The following is a 19,386-nucleotide window of genomic DNA, read 5'->3' on the forward strand; positions in this document are numbered from 1 at the left end:
CCACTGACTTGTACTCCAATGAGATGTTTAATTAAGGCAGGCTTTGCTTTAATTACACATAATTGCTCTTTTGAGCCAGGCAGGCAACTTCAGAGCTAGATTTACATGCCAGTGCTAGCCAAAAATCTTTCAAGTCACCTAAGTCATTCTATTTCTGACCACAAAAACTGCTTTCTGATTTTGTAAGCTGCATAAGCAAAATGACAAAAATCTGTTTTCCTCTACCAAGGGACAACCTGTGCTTGACAACTTAACTCACAGAACAATGAAGACACTGGCTGACACAAATAAGAAGGTGAAGTGCAAAATGTATGCCGGGGATTTGCATTTAAAGCTTTTGCTTTGATTTAAAAGCATTTTAAAATATTAACTAAGCAACACTACACGCTCAAGGATATGCACATCAAAGTTTTAGTGGGAAAATCACATTACAACAGTTTGGTACAGCCATTGAATGATCATTTATATATACATGCACACATTCCGGCTGTGCAAACATTCAAATGCTTAATCTGGAGACCATTAATCTTAGAGGGAGAGGTGCTATCACCCCTGTTTCATTTGTGCATGGCATCCTCAGTATAGATGGTATCTAATGCTGTACCTGCCAATAGTGCCATAAGATTGAGCCAAGAGAATTTCTGCATCTCATATACAAGCTGTTCATCCTCTGAGAACTTTACAGACATTTAGTTTTCTTTTTCCCTTGCTGTTGCCTTATTTTTCTCATTCCTCCCCTTTTCTCCAGCCATCATTTTCCAAATCCTCTTCTTTCTAGAGCCCTTGGAATCTTGTTTCAAGTTTCTGACTCCTGCAGTGGCATAAGACCATTGACAAACATGATGTTAGTTATCACCTCAAAGAAAGGCATATCCCTAGGAAATGTCTACCTTGCCTGATTTACCTAATCTGAGATAAAAGAGACTCCATCTCACAGGGTAGACTTCACTCAGTCCTGATTCGTCCTTTCATCAGAAACAACAGTTTCCAGATAAAACCAACAGGATAAATTTCACCATTCTTGTACTGCATGATACCACCAAAGCAAGCAGAAATGGTGCTCCTCCTGGGCCAGGGGTCTTCTCTGCTTTTCATTTAGTTCTCTTGGCACAGAATTTACACATTCACCAGTTTCAAAATTCCTGCTTATCTTCCCTGTACTGGAATATCAGTACATGTCCAACTTTGTGAGTTAAAAGTTTCTGCAGAATCCTTCCACTTCTCCCAGTCAAAGTACTCATCAAAGCATTTATTTCTCTATCCCATTGACACAGAAAGAAGATGGTGTGATGGTGCCCCTTTTATAAATTGTTTTCATTTTGCTATTCCCAGCTCTGCTGGGTATGGCAAATACTCCCATTTATCTGCAAACATCTACTGCTATCTCAGCTGACATCTTGTCAGATCCTATTTTTCCTTTTCACACCTAACTCCATATTTATTTGTGTGACAGCTTCAGAGAAACCCAGATGACCTTACAAACAGGCTGTCACAGGATGTAAGAAATCACAGGCTTTAGAAGAGGGACTGTACTCTCTCTCCATTTTGTTTAAGATCAAGAACTAGTAGCCTGGTATAAACCCTTACAGTTCAAGAAGCTTAAGATACCTTTGGGTAATCCCTTTGCTGAGATATTTTCTTATTTCATGTCTGGGATGGATTGAAGGAGCTTAATCCAGCTGCATAGATACAGCTATTTAGTGGCTTTTGAGATACCATAAGGGTATCCCAGAAGCCCCTGGGAGTGGCAGAATATGATACTGGACCTATGGGAAACACACACCTTTCTGAATTGGCAGGTTGAGCCATGCAGGATATCTGTGGGCTTTTTCATTTCTGTATTCAGCTAACTGAATTGATTGTGAAGGCACACATTCCATGAACGGCATTGCTTGAGACTGGCAAGATTTCCAAACTGAAAGTTTTGAAAGGGAAAATTTGCCCTTTGGTCACTTACCCCTGTCAAAACTAAAATAGTGCTTGAGCCATAATTTCTCAAGGTATGTAAACCAATCATCAGCTCTAACCCCATTTCCTTCTCCATCACCTTTTGCCTTTTGACAAGGCTTTGGCCAAGGACTAGGAAGATCCTATCTTTCTGTTTCTTCTAGCTCCCCCAAGTCTGAGACCATTTCTATTACAACTGGCAGAAGGTGGTTTCCCTCACAGCCTGAAGGACCATAAATCAAACAAGTCCTTAGGGCAGAGGAAGGGGTTTTGATGCTAAAAAAATAATGAGACCAGTCAGAACAAGCTGCCGAATGGCTGGTTTAGCACTAATCCCACTCTTGCTGCAGAGGGAAGACTTGTTTTTCTTATGTATTTTAACAGTGTGATCACCCTTGTCATGGAAAGTACCTTCCATTTGCAGCAGATGAAGGTCATTATCATTACAAAACACTGTTCCCTGGATTACTGCAGCTCCGAGATATTTGCCTGACTGTGGAAAATGACTGAGAAAGATTCTCACACCATAGCAAAAAAATTGTTGTTTATGGAGGGTTTCCTGATAAAACTCTAAACATCCCTCAGACACAGAGGCTCAAATTAATGTCTGCCAGGCACAGTCCAAGATTCTTTCCCTGGTGGTGCAACCTGATGGATATTTGTAGGAAGCATAATTTAAATAAAACTCTCCTTTAGTGAAAGACATCTCTAGTTTGGGTTCATGTGCTTTCTTACCATCATCCTTCTGCCCTGCACTTCCTCAAGACCTTTCACACGATGCTAGTCACTAGCAAAAGAGTTAACTACTCTTCAGTCTTGTTTGAATATAATGCTCTGTAATGAGGAATACATCAGCAGATGTTTTAAAGAAACTAGAGGAGAAAGACAGATGCTGCACCTGGAAGCAATGCCCTGCATGGGAATATACCCTGCCGAGTATGCTCCAGCTACTTTTGAAGGAAGAATGCCTGGTTAGAAGGTAAAGGGGCTTGGGCAGCCCAAGGGCAGACATCGCTTGGCTCAAAAACATCACGGGAAGCTTGTCCTGGCAAGCAGCTGGATTTTCACATGAAGAAGTAAAAAGATTGGTTAAGGGTTTTATTAGTAGTAATAACTTTATTATTCTTCTCATATAAAAAGAAATGCCAGGTATAACAGTGAGACATTTCCTATTAGTAAATAATCTTTTTATCACTTTAATGTCATTAACAATCCAAGAGTATACTGACACAAGACACATAGTCAGAGTGACAGCTTATGACTGCTCAGAAACTAAAGCTGATATAGAAGTCAGCTGTGTGAGTGGTAAGTAGGTCATCTGCTGGGAGCAGATGTGCTCTCTCATCTGCATAGCTCTGCCAGTGGGCTTTGGCCTATAATGCCCCAGATGTCCTACTCTGCCTATCTAAAGGAGAGTGTGGTGGCCCTAAGGGACTAAGAATCCTTCACTAACTATCCTCCAAAGGTCTCAACCTGGAATTCATTTTCCCCCATTTTACCTCAATTAATTTTGATGTGTGGCTTCTAGTTCACACAAGGCTGATTCATTCTTCCAGTCTTGGAAAAAGGATGAAGATAAGGGGATCTGGCTGATGGCAATGTGCATATAATTTGGGTTTGCCTGTGGTATTGGCCAATAGCGAATTTTATTTTTTTTTTAAACAAGGACACTTTAACAGTTTATATTTTTCATAGAGTAATCATATCATAGTGCCAAGGATAGGCAGGAAAGTGCCTTTATGTGTGTTCCTAAATATATGGAATGAAAACCCCCACTGCTTTTGTTAAAAATACTAAACATTTTGTTCCATTTTGCAGATAGTGACATAATTTAGGATCTCAGAGTCAGACACCACTGCTTTCAATGTAGAAACACATTTAAAACTAAGGAAGTTATGATTCCCTCCAAATTATGGAATACATTCTTAATCATTAATAGGGCCCACAATAATGTTGATTATTGCATTTATATTTGTATTTCATTTATATATATATATATATATATGTTCAGGGTACAGGGAAAATGAGAGAAAGGAAAGTTATTTAGGGATACTCAGCATCTTCTCACCACCTTTAACACTTAATTTGCTTACAACATTCAGGCTAGCAAAAAAGGTCTGGGCCTTTAGAGGAGAGGCAATATTTGTCTTTATTTTCTAAATCAAACAAGGATGACCAGTGATGGCCTCAGACAATGCAATTAAAGAGAGTGGTGATTATGGTGATTCCTGGTCTGCAGAAACACAGCACAGTGCAGTTACACCCTCTCTACAGATAAATGAAGTTTAGCATGCAGGCTCTACAGGATCACTCCAAAGCCCTTCTCAATGGGCTCATAAGACAGAAATGACCCACATGTGTCCTTTCCAAGCTTTAGCAGATAAAGGATGGCAAACTCTTAATGTGCACACAAAACCTGGAGCTTATACCTTCTTCTTTACTGAAAGCGAGACTGTTTATTATCTTGCACCAAAGTTACAGGTTTCTTACTTCACACATGCTGCAAACCCTTCAACTAAAGTAGGCAAAAAGGGGTGTGTTTATTCCTGAACATATTAATCTGAAGGGAATAAACAGAAATTACTGAAATTTCTAAAAACCAACCCAAATGTGTATTTGCATTTTGTACAGGAAACTAAAGCTACCATCAATCACAAGGGTAATTTATGCAGAAATGCATCCAATAAACCACTCTTGTTCCCTTAATACAGGGTCTGGTAAACAGCAGAATGAACATGGATAAATTAAATATCTACTTACATATCTTCTTTATCACATTTATACAATTGTTTAAATTTTACCATGTTTTAATTGCAGCATGAAGAGGTGTGTGCAGCATTGGCAAAGCTGGAACCTTAATGAATTCATGAAAGTGTATAAATTAATTAGTATGCTTCAGACACTTACTGGACAGTGATAACGCTCTGAATTCTCCAACTAAAGGAATACACAGCAACTGCATGCACAGATTTGTAAACATCTCTGTGTACATCACACATCTACACAAACAGATTTTATATAACAAATGTGACAGTAGGATTTTTGCTACCAGCTCAAATACCTCTTTGCATTCTTATTTGTACAGAGACTTCAGCTAGTAGACATAGTTCTCTATTGTTTTTCACTCTAATTGGAGATATATAATCAAAAGCAGAATAAAAATACTGCATTTTAAAATCAGACTATTTTCTGTTCAATTTACAACTCTAAATGCCAACAAATGTGCAAGGTGTCCTAGATCAGGTTTCCTCTGTTATTAATACCTAAAAAGTCAAGAGTCTGGCAATACAAACTCTATACAAAATGAGTTTAAATGAGATGAGATAATTTTTCCCCTTTACTGGCTGGTGGCCTTATTGTCAACAGAGGAGCTGAAAGACTGAACTCAGTCAAGCACCAAAAATCTTACCTCTACCTGCCCCTGGACATCATCAAGAGTATTTTCAACAAAAGAAGATTTTCTGCTCTGTCCTCTTCTGTGGCCAAACTTGCATTTGTTCCTCAGGACTTGCTCATCATCTTCAATGGGTCTCCGCACGTATTTGAAACGATCTTTAAGGGCCCGTTTCCACAGCAACTACATGGGAGGAAAAAAATAGCTGTAATTACAAATATCTGTCAAGAATTTGCCCCAGCCTAAAGCAGGTCAGTTTTTCTTTAACTAACTTGAAAAAAAAAGTGTTTGCCATTAAACAGAAAAAGGCTCATAGGGCAGAACCACCTTTGGCTTCAGGATGGAAGGAAACAAAAAGCACCTGTGGTAGATGGCTCTACAGCACCCAACAACTGGGCTAATGGCACTGCTGTGGCTTGCTGAGGATAACAGTAATTGAATCTAAGGGCTAGAGAATCTATCTAGGCTACCAGATAGACTGCACTATTGTCCATTCCTCAGCTCTTACTTTATGCTCCATTCATGACATTGGGTTGTGAAACTACATAGTGAAACAGATCAGCTCACAGATGCCACAGAAACTGTGCTGTAGGGTTTTCGGGGGGAGGGGGTTGGTGACTTGTTTTGGGTTTTTTTCTCAGTTTAGTGTATTATTTTTCCTTTGCCTCTGGCAGTATCTAACTGGTTGCACAGTTGTATGATTATTGTGTCTAACAGAAGGGAGTAGGAAAGACAAGTATGGCACTACCTTTTGCTGGGAGCCTACAGTTATACTGGATCAAGGGTATTTTTCAACTGAACTCAAAACTGCTGAATCAAGAGAATCATTTAAGTAGGTCCTAGCATTTGTAAGACACCTCAAGGTACGTAAAGTGCAACTTAAAGGCATTTCTGCATTGCAAGCAGATGCAGGTCCTGTTTAATGCAGCCATTCATCATTCCTTGGCAGCCAAAGGCAGAGCTTACATGGCCCCAGCACTTCTGTCACCCTTGTGTATTTCTTTATTCAGTTATTGAAAAGTCACTGCTAAAAGTTGTATGGACAGCAACTTCCTCACGCATCCTTAAGGACCAATGGCCATTTGCATATGGCCCAAAGCTGGATGGCCCATGGCAAGGAGCTAGCCATGCCACTGTCACCCTGGGAAACAATTTCTAAGCAAAGGCTGTTCAACACATCTGCAGGCACAACCTGCAGTTTTGAACAGTTTTGTCATTCCTCAAAATCCCTTGTGTATTCCAGTTACTGAGGAGTATTCAAGAGTCACAGGGAAAAAATCAGTCTGAAAAGTGACTGCAAATGAAAGGATGTGGAGAGATTAAAATATCTGTTACTTCATTTTCTAAAAATTACTCCAATATTATACTCACTTAATACTATACTCAAGCCTGTACCCACTGACATGCTAAAACACAATACAAACAGAAGAATGATTACCCTAAATTTCTTACCAAAATGGTGTAATTTATTAATCAAGGTTACATGATTTGAAAGGTTAACTTGGTGTAAGCCAGATTTCAGTAGGAGTAGACTAAGTAGTATAGATCTCTCTTTGCAGTGAGGCTGACATGCCTGCCTTTCACACTCACAGGAGGATTCTTAAGAGATGGTGGTGAAGGTGGTGAATGCAAGTGACCTTGCATTTCTCCTGCTGAGTTTATTGCTCCCACTCCCTAGGTTCTAGCTGACCTACAGGCCCCTCAATCCTAAAAGCAAGACCTCCATTAATGGTGAAAAATAAGAATGGAAGAGCTAAGAGACTACAATCCCTGTGATCTCTACTTCAGCTCTTCTTGAGCAGCCCTGAGCCTACCAGGGAAGGAGTGCCCCTCCTAGGGGGACACTCTCTGCCAACCTCCTACGTGCCCTTACCAAAGTACCTTTTCACAGCCAGTCACACTTCAACACCCAAGAACTGGAAAGAAAGCAAACCCATCTGCATTTCTACTATGCAAACTCCAGGCTTAGGGTTCTGCCAGAACCGAAGTCACATCACCACTAACCTAAAGATAATGACTAAAACTAGAGTACAACTGCTCACTCAGTCTCCTCACAAGGCATAGTCACTGTCTCAACATGAGTGTTACACCTCAGCACCATTTTCAGAAGCAGTAAGATGACTACATGTCTTGAAAATCCCACTTGTTTTTCACCTGAACCATTAAGGTCCCTAAATACATTTATAGTTCTGGCCTTACACATTTTGATGCAAATACCTCATCATTGTATGCTTAACAAAATTTATGCCTAGCTTGCTATTTAAAGGCTGCTAAGAAAAGCAAACAAAAACCTTAGTTTAATGCTTCTTTGAAGTGTTTAACAGATGTTACAATATTTTAAAACATGATCATCCCAGAATATATTAGCAGCTGACAATTTAAGCATCCCTGTAACTGAGCTTCATATGGTTTCTTTCTTTTGAAAATCTTTATTTGGCTAGAAGATATTTTTGCTTATTCTTTCACCTGAAAGAATATGCTGACGCCCACACAAGGCTTTAAATATTCCACAAAGTTCAAAACTTTAAACTGTTTCATTCTCCACTCTCCCCAATAAATTAAGAATTTTAATTAAATCTATTTCTATGATAGGATTGTCATAAACTTAGGCAAGTCCCCTCTCACATACCTATTTCCAGAATGAGACTGCAGGTACATACATTTATATGGTTTCCCTTGCGGCTAATGTGTGCACTAAAAAGGATGTTTTTGTTACAGTTTCTGAACCAACAACTTTATTTGCTTATAATTTTCCTTCTCTCCCCAGCTTTGCCCAAACACGACCCCAGGAAGGTTTACCTTCCTGGTAAAGGAGTAGGAGGATTAGCCTGTGTCAGACATAGGAGGGAAAGGATTACATGCAGATTAAAATCAGTAATTTACTAGCAAATAATCACTTTATGCACAGCAGTTACATAAATCACGCATCTCAACTTCAGCATCCTGGGTTTCACAGGCACCACCCCACAGCCATGAGCTGAAGGGAGATGCTTATGCAAAGCCTAATCAAAAGGGCAAGTGGTGTGGAGCAGAGATCCTTCTCTCTCCTTTCCTCCTGTCATGTTTTCTTGGAACCATACAATTTTCAAAAGGTTGGCTGAAATGAAATGGAATAAGGGAAATTATACTTTCCAAATTGCTGGGTTTAAGATTTGTAAAATGGAGAAGCACAGATAGATAGAACATCTTGCAAGTTGTCAAGAAACAGTGTCATGACTATTTGCTTTTAACTGCTGTGTTTATGACCTTCACTTTTTCTATATAAGCTATTTGTAACTTACAGATGCTGTACTGGTTAGAATACACATTACAATACTAAATACAATACTAATACACATTATAATACTAATACAATACACATTACTAATAAACTATTCTATTATTAAATGAAGACTTTTATTTTTTTAAATGTCATGTGTTAGTTTAGGATAGCATTGTTCTGTAAGTAGAAGGAAATACCATGGCAAAACTTCGTTATGTAGTCACTTTGAAACACTCTTACCAAAAGTTAATCTTGGAATTAATTTCGTTCCAGGTACCCCACTTCTTAAATGAGTTTTATTATTAGTAGAAAATTTTTTCTAAATCATTATTTAGAATTTTAGATAATTCTTAATCCCTGCTTCTAGACTGACCTCATAAATAACATTCTTTTAAAATTCATAGTACATAAGTGGCTTATTCATTATTTTATTTGTAAATGAATTTATTTAGGGTCATAATCATTGTCCTGATGATACTGAATTGGATATTCGTTGAAAAAAGACTGATGGCACAGAAGCATATTTTTTTCATACTGTAATATTAAATTGAAAGTTTTTAACTGAGAAAACAGAATTGTGAATAATCTACTAATAAATCTTGAAACCACAAACCTTTAATAACCTCTAATTGCAACAGTATGAGATTTAAAATATTAGACTATAGTTCTACATAACATACACATTGTTTAAATTATTTGTTTAAAATAATTTGGAGGTGTAAATATGTATTTTGGGAAACAAAATTCCGGTATTTTGGAAAAAAAAACACACAAAAACTGGAATGCCTAAAGTTTTGCAAGTAATTTTTTTCCTGTCACAAAAATCCTGTGGTAATTCGGGTGCTCTTATGTTTGGTTTTCGTTGTTGTTCCTCTATGTTTGCCAGAAATCTTTCCCTTTTCCAGTTGTTCATTTAACTAAATTTCTGCAAAAATGTTGCAATAAAAGCGCTGACTTACAGTTCAAAGTTTCTCCATCCATGTACATCAATAACATCAATTTCTTTACATTCTGATTTTCTGCGCTTGGCCAGATGAAAGTGTTCATTCCGGAATCCCAAGATCTCTCATGGGATGAGTTTTCCCTTCCTCATCCAGGAAGCCCAACTGCCTGCCCCTGCCCAGACACACAGGCATGCACACTGGCCAGGGAGGAACCCAGAACAGTTCCTGCTGCACCCTTCTGGCAGCCAGAACACATCGATTTCTGGTGAAGGGCTTTAAAATGCCAGACATGTGAGTTAAAGTTAAAATCACACCCACCGCTGGCAGACCTTCTCAGGACATCTCTTTAAGAACTACTGCAGCCTTCTGCAGAGCCCAGCAAATGCTGTGGCTGCTCATCCACCCCAGAGGCTGAGAAACTGCTTTCCTTTTAAGCATAACTTTAGCGTTAAAATGAATCTAGGAACTGAGATACAGCACAGCAATAAATAAGAAGCAGTAATTGAATGTCATTAACAGCACAGTGGTATAGAGCATTTTACACGGCAGAAAGATAATACTCAATAGCTGAAGTGAGCTCCAGCACACCAGAGGGAACACAGAACTTGGTACTCCAAACTGCACTTAGACCTTTTGGTTTTTAAAATGCATGCAACAAGTTATTTTTCCAACAACTTTGAAAAGAAATTAGAAGTCCAATAATTGAAAACAAGGCTTTTTGGTATTCTAAATAGTCCCAAATAACTTTATTGTGCTACCACTACTGGAAACCATTATTCTCAGAAACCAGCCCAGCTGAATTGCCATGTTTGGTGTCTCCCATTCTCCAGCCTTAAAAGACAGGAAAAGGTGGTGGTTGTCTATCAAACACCGACATTTGTGCACAGCTGGCCACCTGAGGCTGTCTTTGGAGTCCACAGAGAAATAAGAACTTGGAGTGCTATTCCTCCCTTCCCAATGTCAACACCAAAACCACATTATATGAACTGCCTCTACAGAAGTTTACATATAAATGCTATTTAACGAAGAATGTAACTAGCATTTTTGCTTGAAATACTACTCTCATGCTAGTTTTCCTTTTCTACATTTACCTATCAGTCTCCTTTTCCTCTGAATTTTATTGATAGTAGATTTCTTCAATGTTTTCAATGTACTATTTTAAAAACTGTAATAATACCAGCAACTCTTTGATTACTATAGATAAACAATTTAAAGGTATTCAAAACCTCTCAGTAATCAATATTTTACATCTTATATTTTAATACTATTATCAGGAACAGCAAGGAACAATTATAGTCCCTTAATAGCTAGAGGAATTTTAAAAGAAAAGTCTACAAAAATCTTGCTTTTTTTTAATTGCTGAAGATCCTTTCAAGGAAAAAAAAAAAAGAATATTTGTTGTCAATTTCTTTTTGCTGTTCATTTGCTTCTCAGAGGTATATGAATTCAATTTTACTGCAAGTCTTGTGATAAGTAGCTATGCATATATTGTAGGGTTTGTTTTAAGCCATTACAGTTTTAACACACAGTTCTGTTGTGTCAGATCAAGAAAAAATATGTATTTATAGAATTTATGATCACGAAGGCAGAACAGAATGTCTAACAGTAGCCAAATAAAAAAATACTAATTCATTCTCACACCCTCCTCCAAACTTAAGAATGCAGGCATACAGCTTTTGTGCAACTTTTCCTCTCTCAACACAAGCAGTGGAGAGGGGCTGGATCAGAAAGTGGTAGACCAGCAATATTGCAAACTGCTAATTTCCAGCTTCCTTGTTTATTTATTGCAGTTATTGCCAGAATGCTTTCTAGTAAGAATGGGGGAAAAGATCAAAAAATAAATAACAACCACTCTGAAATCTCTGCCCCATCACATAACTTCTGCCAGCACCAGTTCAGTCATCCATGTGGCAAGTAATGACTATTTCCCAAAGAACAGAGTTACAAGTAGTTTCACTTAGCCTATGGTCCTTCTGCAATTAAAGCCCTTTAAAAACCTAGCTTAAGAATCTCTGTTTAAAAACAGCTTTAAAAAAAGTCTGGAAAATTCTCTTCAAAACAAGCTGAATATCATTTCAGCTCCTCATCATAGAGGGAGCCAGATGAAGCCCCAGCATTACTCAGGACCCTGCCCAAGGACCAACATTGGGGTACTCAGAGAGGTATCCTGATTAAAAATGAGTACAAGCTGTTTCTCTCTGGTCCTTTTGCTCCCTCTCTTCTCTTTGAGATGTGTTTGTTTTCTTCAGTCCCTTCCCTTCAACAATGCCTGGGCTCAGAGCAGAACTAGAATAGTTACCCTTAAGCCTCAACTCTTTTTTTATTCCCAAAATTTTCTACAGTAATGGCATGTGAGATATGTATTTATATATATTTAAAGCTAACAGTCCCCACTGAGGCTCACAAGCTTTTACAAGATGGTATAAAAGTATCACATGGCAAAGCAATGATGTGGAGTGAAAAGGTGACCACTGTCGTCCAAGACCACAGACGGATATTCTGGATCACAAGTGAAAAAAGAGCTGGCTTCTTTGTTTTTAAAAATAGAAAAAAAAAATTATGTTTAATTTTATCCCTGGGCAGAAATCAGCCCAGAAAGAAAATGTACCCGACAAGCAACCAGGGTTTTAATCTACAGACAGGTCTGCATGGTAGCTTTGAGGTACAGCTATACCTGCATTAATCTTTAATTGACATAATGAAATAAAAATGTGATTTGCCAAACAGAGCCAAGTGTGTGTGCTCTGAATAGAACCAGCATATAAGAAATTGATATCGATTTCCTGTGAACTAGATTATTTTCTTGTGATTAATTATGTGGAGAAAGCCCACAATACTTACAAAGCCATTCCCATCTTCATCAAGGAATGGGTATGCCTGGAGCAGAGCATTGACAACAATGTTATATTGCTGACTGTTCGGATACCTGTGCAAACAAGATGGAGATAGAAAAGAAATACTTGGTTTTCTAAACAGTATTAAACACTGGAGTCTATAGTGATCTAGATTAAATTATTTCTGACTATTTCTCAGGTAACCAATTGCCCTCCAAATAACAAAGGGCACAGCTTAAAGCCTTGTAAGAAATCTTTCTATTGGTTTCAGTAGGTGTCAGGCCTTAGCCTCTTTTTAAGCAAATATATTAGAGAATAGCTTTACATCAATTTGAAAATTTATGTCTGCAGAAAACAGGTAATGCCCCCAAGAAATTTAATGGTGTTTACTTACAGAGATCCTTCCAGGTATTTTGTCATGTCTGCTTGTAAAAATTCAATAATTCTTATCCTCATACTGTGATCAGGGCATTTTTTTTCTGCTAATATGCACTTGACATCATAAGGGAAGTCTGGCAAAACATAAGAACTTGTCCACTGCAACATCTTGTGTCTCGCAAAAAATGATTTCAGGTTTTTTCTATAAAAGACAAGATTGTTATCATCACCATCACATCTTTCTTCTATGGAAATGCAGGCAGGAGGGAAAGAGAAATACATGGAAAAACACAACAAAAGGGAAAGCTCTTGCTATAGAAATTCAAGGCCTGCTGTCTTTGTTTCTGCATAAAGAATACCTACAAAAGCAGTGATCAATACATACAGAGTTAAAAAGTAGATATCAAATATGGTATGTAATAGCCAGCAGTCAGTAGGAGGTGCTTCCTAACTGAAAGCTGAAAGCAGAAGTCAGTGGGGGCTTGCTGGTGCTGCAAAACACCTTTATTTCTATTCATTTATTTTTCCTCTCCAGCAAGATAAACAGCTTAATTGAATAAAATACTCTATGTGACATTATTTAAGGCTGTCCTCCCACAGGAGAGAGCAAGGAAGGGATGAAGGCAGCTATCATCAGCTCATGTCTGAAAACAAAGCAGACACAGCCCAGCAGCTCCTGTCATAAGAACACCATGACCGCTATATACAGAAGTCACACCTCAGCTGGGGTGAGCATGAGGTAGGTTATCACCACTGGCTGCCCAAATCCTCATTCCAAGAGAACACAGGGAAAAGTGGGTCCCAACAGGCAGTTATAGTCTCAATACCTTCTTGAGTAGGTTGTCTTATAACTCTCAAACTTTGACCTGCTTATGCTGCCAGATCACCTTGGCATTTTTTAATATATCTTGTAGGCTATCAAAAACTCTACATCCCTGATATAACTGCACCAACACCAGCCCTACCATGAATGACAATGCAGTGCTGAGAGAAGAAAATATATAGCTTCAGTACTGTATTCTGCTCCCAACATCAGTAGAAGTACTCACACACTACTATTTCCCCATGTAAAACAGGCACAAAATGGTCAGGGCTGCTGTATTTTCAAGCTCACCAGATTTCATGGGACACAGATGGTTAACAGTAGATGCAAGGTGCAGTGAAGTTCTGTTTGTACTTTGCAGCCTCAAAAGAAGGCAAAGTTGTGCAGGAAGTGACAATGTATCCACATAGACATGTTCATGTCCTTTTTTCGTGATAAATTAACATACACAAAGGAAAATAAACCCCATTAGATTCTGAAATCACTTGGAAATCCCTCCTATGCAAACAAAGTGCAGATGTTTGATGTAGCATCAGTGAGCAGCTCCGCAGCCTTTAAGTTTGCATCCTTTACCTTCACCAGCTTTCCTGATGGAAGTGATGTAGTGCACAGGCTGCAAATTACTACATGGTGTTTTCAACGTGCTACCATTTAAATTAGCTCAAAAGTGGACAGAAGTTTAAAATTTACAGTACTTTTCATCTAAGCAGCACTGAAATTCCATTTGTTGGTAATACCACTGAAGCCAAAAAGCCATTTCAAAAAGTGGAGGGGTTTATAGCAGGTTACATTTGGGCATGCTGGACTACATTCAGTCACTTGAGAAAATAAAATTTTCTTGCAGTTGGGATGGCTAATAATCAGGGAATCATGGCAACTCTCTCATTCACCAGTCCCTTCACACTTGCCACGGCAACAAAAATGCTCCAAGTTTCATTTATCTTCATTTACCTTACCTAACACAAAATAATTTCCTGCTCTCCAAACAAGATCCAAAAATTCCTTTGGTCTCCACACTGCATGAGATTAAATATTTTACTAGTTTTAGCTGGACTCATTGCTGTTGGGGAGTCATGTTAAACATATGCTGTAATATTTTACAATGAAATATAAGCTTGTTTGAAAAGAGACACAACTCCGCATAAACTTTATCCTCAGAAATGCTCACATGCAAGATTGTTTAACTAAAAGAACAGTTCTGTTCAGCTGTAATGCTGTTCTCCACAATCAAGGAAGGTTTTGGCTCTACACATAAATCTCAGTGCACACACTTTTGAGATTTAGGTACAAATATACATAGCCTGTTTCTTGCTACACCTCTTCTAGCTAACATGAGGCAGAAATTAGATCAAAATCTTGAAACTGGAAAAAAAATCTCAAAATCTCAATTTACATTTTTCCTTGTCTCTCAGGTCTTGAGACTTTTGATTCTACAGCGGAATCAATCCAATAGCTAGCTAAGGCAAAATTTTGGCATACCTCTTTCTCTGTTGTCACATGTCTGACTTAATTACACCCCTTTGTCTCTGGTACTAGGAATCCTACAGCAAGTTACAAGGATCTGCAGTGACAAAGTTCTAAATTATTCTTTTCATTTCGTTTTCTCACAGTTTAAGTCCCTAAAATGACTTCTCATGAAGTGAAACAAATACCAATTCAGATGAACCAAGCTGGTCTCTCTATGCTTAGCTGCAGTAAGGAACTGCATCCTAAGAAGCACTTCCTCAGCAAGGAGACAACTATTCACAGAGCTTTAACCACTCAGCTTTTGTAGATTGCTACTTTAATGTGCTCAGTCACAGTCCTGTCTTACACAGCTATTTCCTTCTTTGTCTCCATTGTAACCTTACTCTGCTCACGCACAGCATGTTTACTGAGTCATGAAGCTATAAAACAGCATTATTTTGGGAGGAGCCATTTGTCTCCTTCAGATGGAAAAATACCTCACAACAAACCAGCCAACCAGACAAAAAAACAAACACCAAAAAACCTCAAAGAGCCCTCAAAGACCCATCTATTTGAATTATATAACCCCTGGCATCCCTAATCCCAGGGAATACTTCGTTTTACTGCCAAAAAGACAAAGAGTTACACATTTGCAGTGCCACCCAGACCATTCAGTGATGGCTGTAGATTGCACTGGAGAGAAGAGTGGGGAGTAACCACAGCATCATCTCTCCAAGTTCAGCTCCATACAACATCACACAGACGCACAGAGCATTAGCTATAAAAAGTCAGTAAAAATAATCTTGATATCAATACTGACAATTCAATCAAGACAGCTGTGTAAAGTGCCAAAGAGGTCTAGAAAGAAGATCAAATACTAAACCATAATAAGACTTTAGTTTTTTTAAGCTTCTTGAACATACTGGTAAGATGGATCAGTTTCTTGCATTTATTTAGTTCATTTAGAGGAAAATGTGATTTAAAGGCCAACTGAGCACACACATAAACTGGCCGTGTGGCACAAGCTTTTCTTATTGTCTGCTAAAGTCCATGAGTCAGGCACTCATTGCTGTACCAGCTCAGATCCCATTTAGTCAGAGGACATGGCAGTTAAGAAGAAATTTGCTGACTTTGATGGGTTGTTCCCCTTTTTGGTACATCCACATAAAATTCAGCATGTGGGTGAAGTCTCAGTAGATTCCCATTATTCATAAATGAAGGTACAACCTTTCACATATCTACAGCACACAGCAGCAAGAGACTCTGGTCTGAAGGTCTGTAGTCTGGAAGAAAATCCATGTCAACAAATCCAAGGAAAAAACAGAGGAGAAAACAAGGAACTTGTAGATGTGAAAGAAAGGAAAAGTCTTCAGCTGTAAAAAAACATTCCATTTCCCTAACACATGTATTATATGCTTTCAGTTTTATGACAACATTTAAGGTTGCAAAGGCTATTTCCATCAAAAGTAAGAAATTATGAGAAGATGAAATGCCAAAACCACTTTTCTTCCTCTCAATAGTCAGATAAAAAAGGGCACCATTTTTCTATTCACAATTCTGATATCTGTGCCTGAAAGATCATCATGCCGTTCTCTTTCTGTGCTTCATTGTAATTTCCAACTTTTGAGCACAAATACAAGGTTTCCCAGTTATTCTCTCAAGCCAGGAATTTGCAGTCTACTTAGTGCTTGGTGATGTCTTATATTTTTCAGCTCCCACTAAGCATAAGGGCAGGTATCCTTTAGACTGAAAAAGAAGTTACCCACAGCAGTGTTAACTTCAGCAAGGCTGGGATGTGGGAGCTGTGAGATGTGCCAAAGCTGCCCATTTCCCAAAGCAGCTCCCTCTTCACCTTCCCCTGCAGTACCCATTCTATAGAAACCATCATGTTCAGTATGGCCACGAAGTTACAGACAAAATTAATCTGCTTCCAAAAAAGTTTGTGAGATGCAGACACAACCTTCTTCTAGGAAGGAGCCCAGGCTTTTTGACAGTCTGAGGAACTACATCACATAAGGGAAGGCTCTGCTCTTTCACCTCATGTGAGGGCAGCAGCTGCGGGTTACAGAAAGGAGAAGAAAAAATGCAAAAAATGCTCCTTAGGGAATCTGACTGACAAAATTGCCAGTTAAATCCAGCCATTTAAAAGAAACAGGGTTTATTCATATTTACACCATAAGATATGTTATACTGCATCCAAAGAATTTTATGGGGTTTTGGAATTTTTGTTGTGTTGCTGTTATGACTCTGGTAGACCTTAATAAGGCAATGCAATTAGTGTCTTCTGCAAGTCATTTGTAAGACTTGCTCATTTCTGGTATGGAAAAGACATAGCAATTTATTTCTTTTTTTCCTCCAAACTTCTGTGGAAGACTCACAGCACCATGTCAATAAATTCAGCTCTGATGACCTGAGGTGCCCCAAAACCATGAATCCTATTGTCCTGACTTTCAAAACATTGAGACAACACGAACAGATAATAGGTATTATTATGAGTCCTCTAGGTCTTTTAGAATAGTATCCTTAAGTATCCTACTGCAATAACAGAGACATGAAATGCTGACTTAAAACAAAAAAAAAGTGGCAGAAATTCTTGCATCCATATAAATAAAAAACCTAAATTTAAAGCACCTCCTGCAGGTCCTGAACAAGCCAAACCAAAACTCACAGATAAGACAGGTCTCATGAAGATGCAATAACAATTTAAGTGAAATTATCGGAAATCATAAAAATGAAATTGTGAAATTGTTTTTCTTGTATGTTATAACAAATGTATAATCAGACAGCATCTAACATCTGTACTTCTTAACAAAATAGACAGGCAGTACTTCTCTCCTACTATTGACTACTGTCAAAGACTTAACATGTTTTTTTAAAGTCTGCTTTTCATGTCCTTATGAGCTAACTGAAAAAAAGATCATCTTAATTATTTCTGGTATACGTGATGATATCAAGAATAAAGTCTTTGCTTAGAAACTAAGAAACTTTAAGCTATACATTAAAAAGCACAGTCCTGCTGAGTTTTCACTGTAGGGTTAATAACTACATTGTGTGTATATGTATGTTATATAAAAGTAATATTTGCCCTCTTGTGTAAATGGAGCAAAATCATTTGAAGTAATTGACTAGGTGCCAATTTTTCAGGCTAGCAGCTCTTTTTCCCTTTTCCTTTTAAAATTTTCTTTTTTTTTTTTTTTTAAAGCACAACCATAAGTATATTTCTGCTAAAACACATCAAACAGATGAAAAATACTGATGTATAGGTAACAGGGGAGGCAAAGCAAGGAGCTGTCTACAGATCATTACCAGAATGACATATCATAATTAAAGGCACTTCAGATGTAGCTACCCAGCAGTCAGGGCAGTTGCTGTAGCCTGACCAAAAAAGATGTGAGACTGGCCTAGTTAAAGACATTTCCTCCACTGAGGAAATGAATGACCCATGCAGGCCATCATGGCCATCTTAGAGACGGATGCCAAATTTATAAAGGCAAATGTAAAGGTAATTGTAAATCTTCCAGTTTGCTGTCATTGCTATCAGCTCAAATTTATGCAGCCACCAGCACCAAGATTCTGTCAATGCTGGCAATAGCTTTATTGGTATATGAACACTTAGCAGGCCCAGGTTTAGCTGAGCACTGACCACACCTTCCAAACTCACAGCAAACAGGGAAGTTCAAACTTGTTGAGGCTGGGTGGCAGGATAACTCCTGCTTGTGCTCTGAGCAAATTACTCCAAGGCATTCATTCAGGCAGTAAACCTGTTACACAGCAATCAAGAGCTACAGAACACATTTTTATAGAAAAGGAAATGAATGTACAAATAAACATGTACCAGGACATTACTCTTGAGGGAAAACAGCTGGACCATCATAGTGGAAACAGTGGAAAAGGGATACATTAGGGATGTCATTTTGCTATGCAAATATGTTGAGGAAAGGCAGACAGAACATATAAACCAACCAATAAAAGGTTGGTTTTCCACAGCAGTATCAGGTATTTACAAATAATAAAAGCCTCTGTCTTAGCAACAAGATAAACCGCAGGCTGTTAGGAGCCATAAAACTGCTAGTACTCCAGTATAGAAAAGCAGAATATGGGAAGTGCATTTATTGAATTGTCCTCTCAATCTTAATCTCTTCACAGACAGGCACTGCTTCAAGATTAATCTTCTTAGGAGATTCACAAAAAGATGGGCTGGTTTTACTTCTGTCATTGCTAGCACAGCATTGTTCCATTGGAGTAGGTTGGAAATCTCATCTGGTTTTATATATGCCCATTTTCAATACAAGAAAATAAATTATACAATTGCTTCATCCACTTAGTCTTTATGTTTGTGTTTAAACAGTTTTCTTTGA

General features: G+C 38.2%; 1 protein-coding gene across 1 annotated transcript in view; it reads right to left on the reverse strand.

The window, feature by feature from the left end:
• The window catches only part of SAMD3 (sterile alpha motif domain containing 3), a 41,478-nt gene that overhangs the window by 10,537 nt on the left and 11,555 nt on the right, over nt 1–19,386 (reverse strand). Inside the window, exons 5-7 of the mRNA XM_072926122.1 lie at nt 12,776–12,961; nt 12,389–12,473; nt 5,357–5,524 (exon numbers count right to left, since the gene is read on the reverse strand). Of these exons, the coding sequence (XP_072782223.1) occupies nt 5,357–5,524; nt 12,389–12,473; nt 12,776–12,961 (439 nt within the window). The remainder of the gene's footprint in view (nt 1–5,356; nt 5,525–12,388; nt 12,474–12,775; nt 12,962–19,386) is intronic.

Source organism: Taeniopygia guttata, chromosome 3 (genome assembly GCF_048771995.1).
Source record: "Taeniopygia guttata chromosome 3, bTaeGut7.mat, whole genome shotgun sequence".
In the NCBI taxonomy this organism is placed as follows: Eukaryota; Metazoa; Chordata; class Aves; order Passeriformes; family Estrildidae; genus Taeniopygia; species Taeniopygia guttata.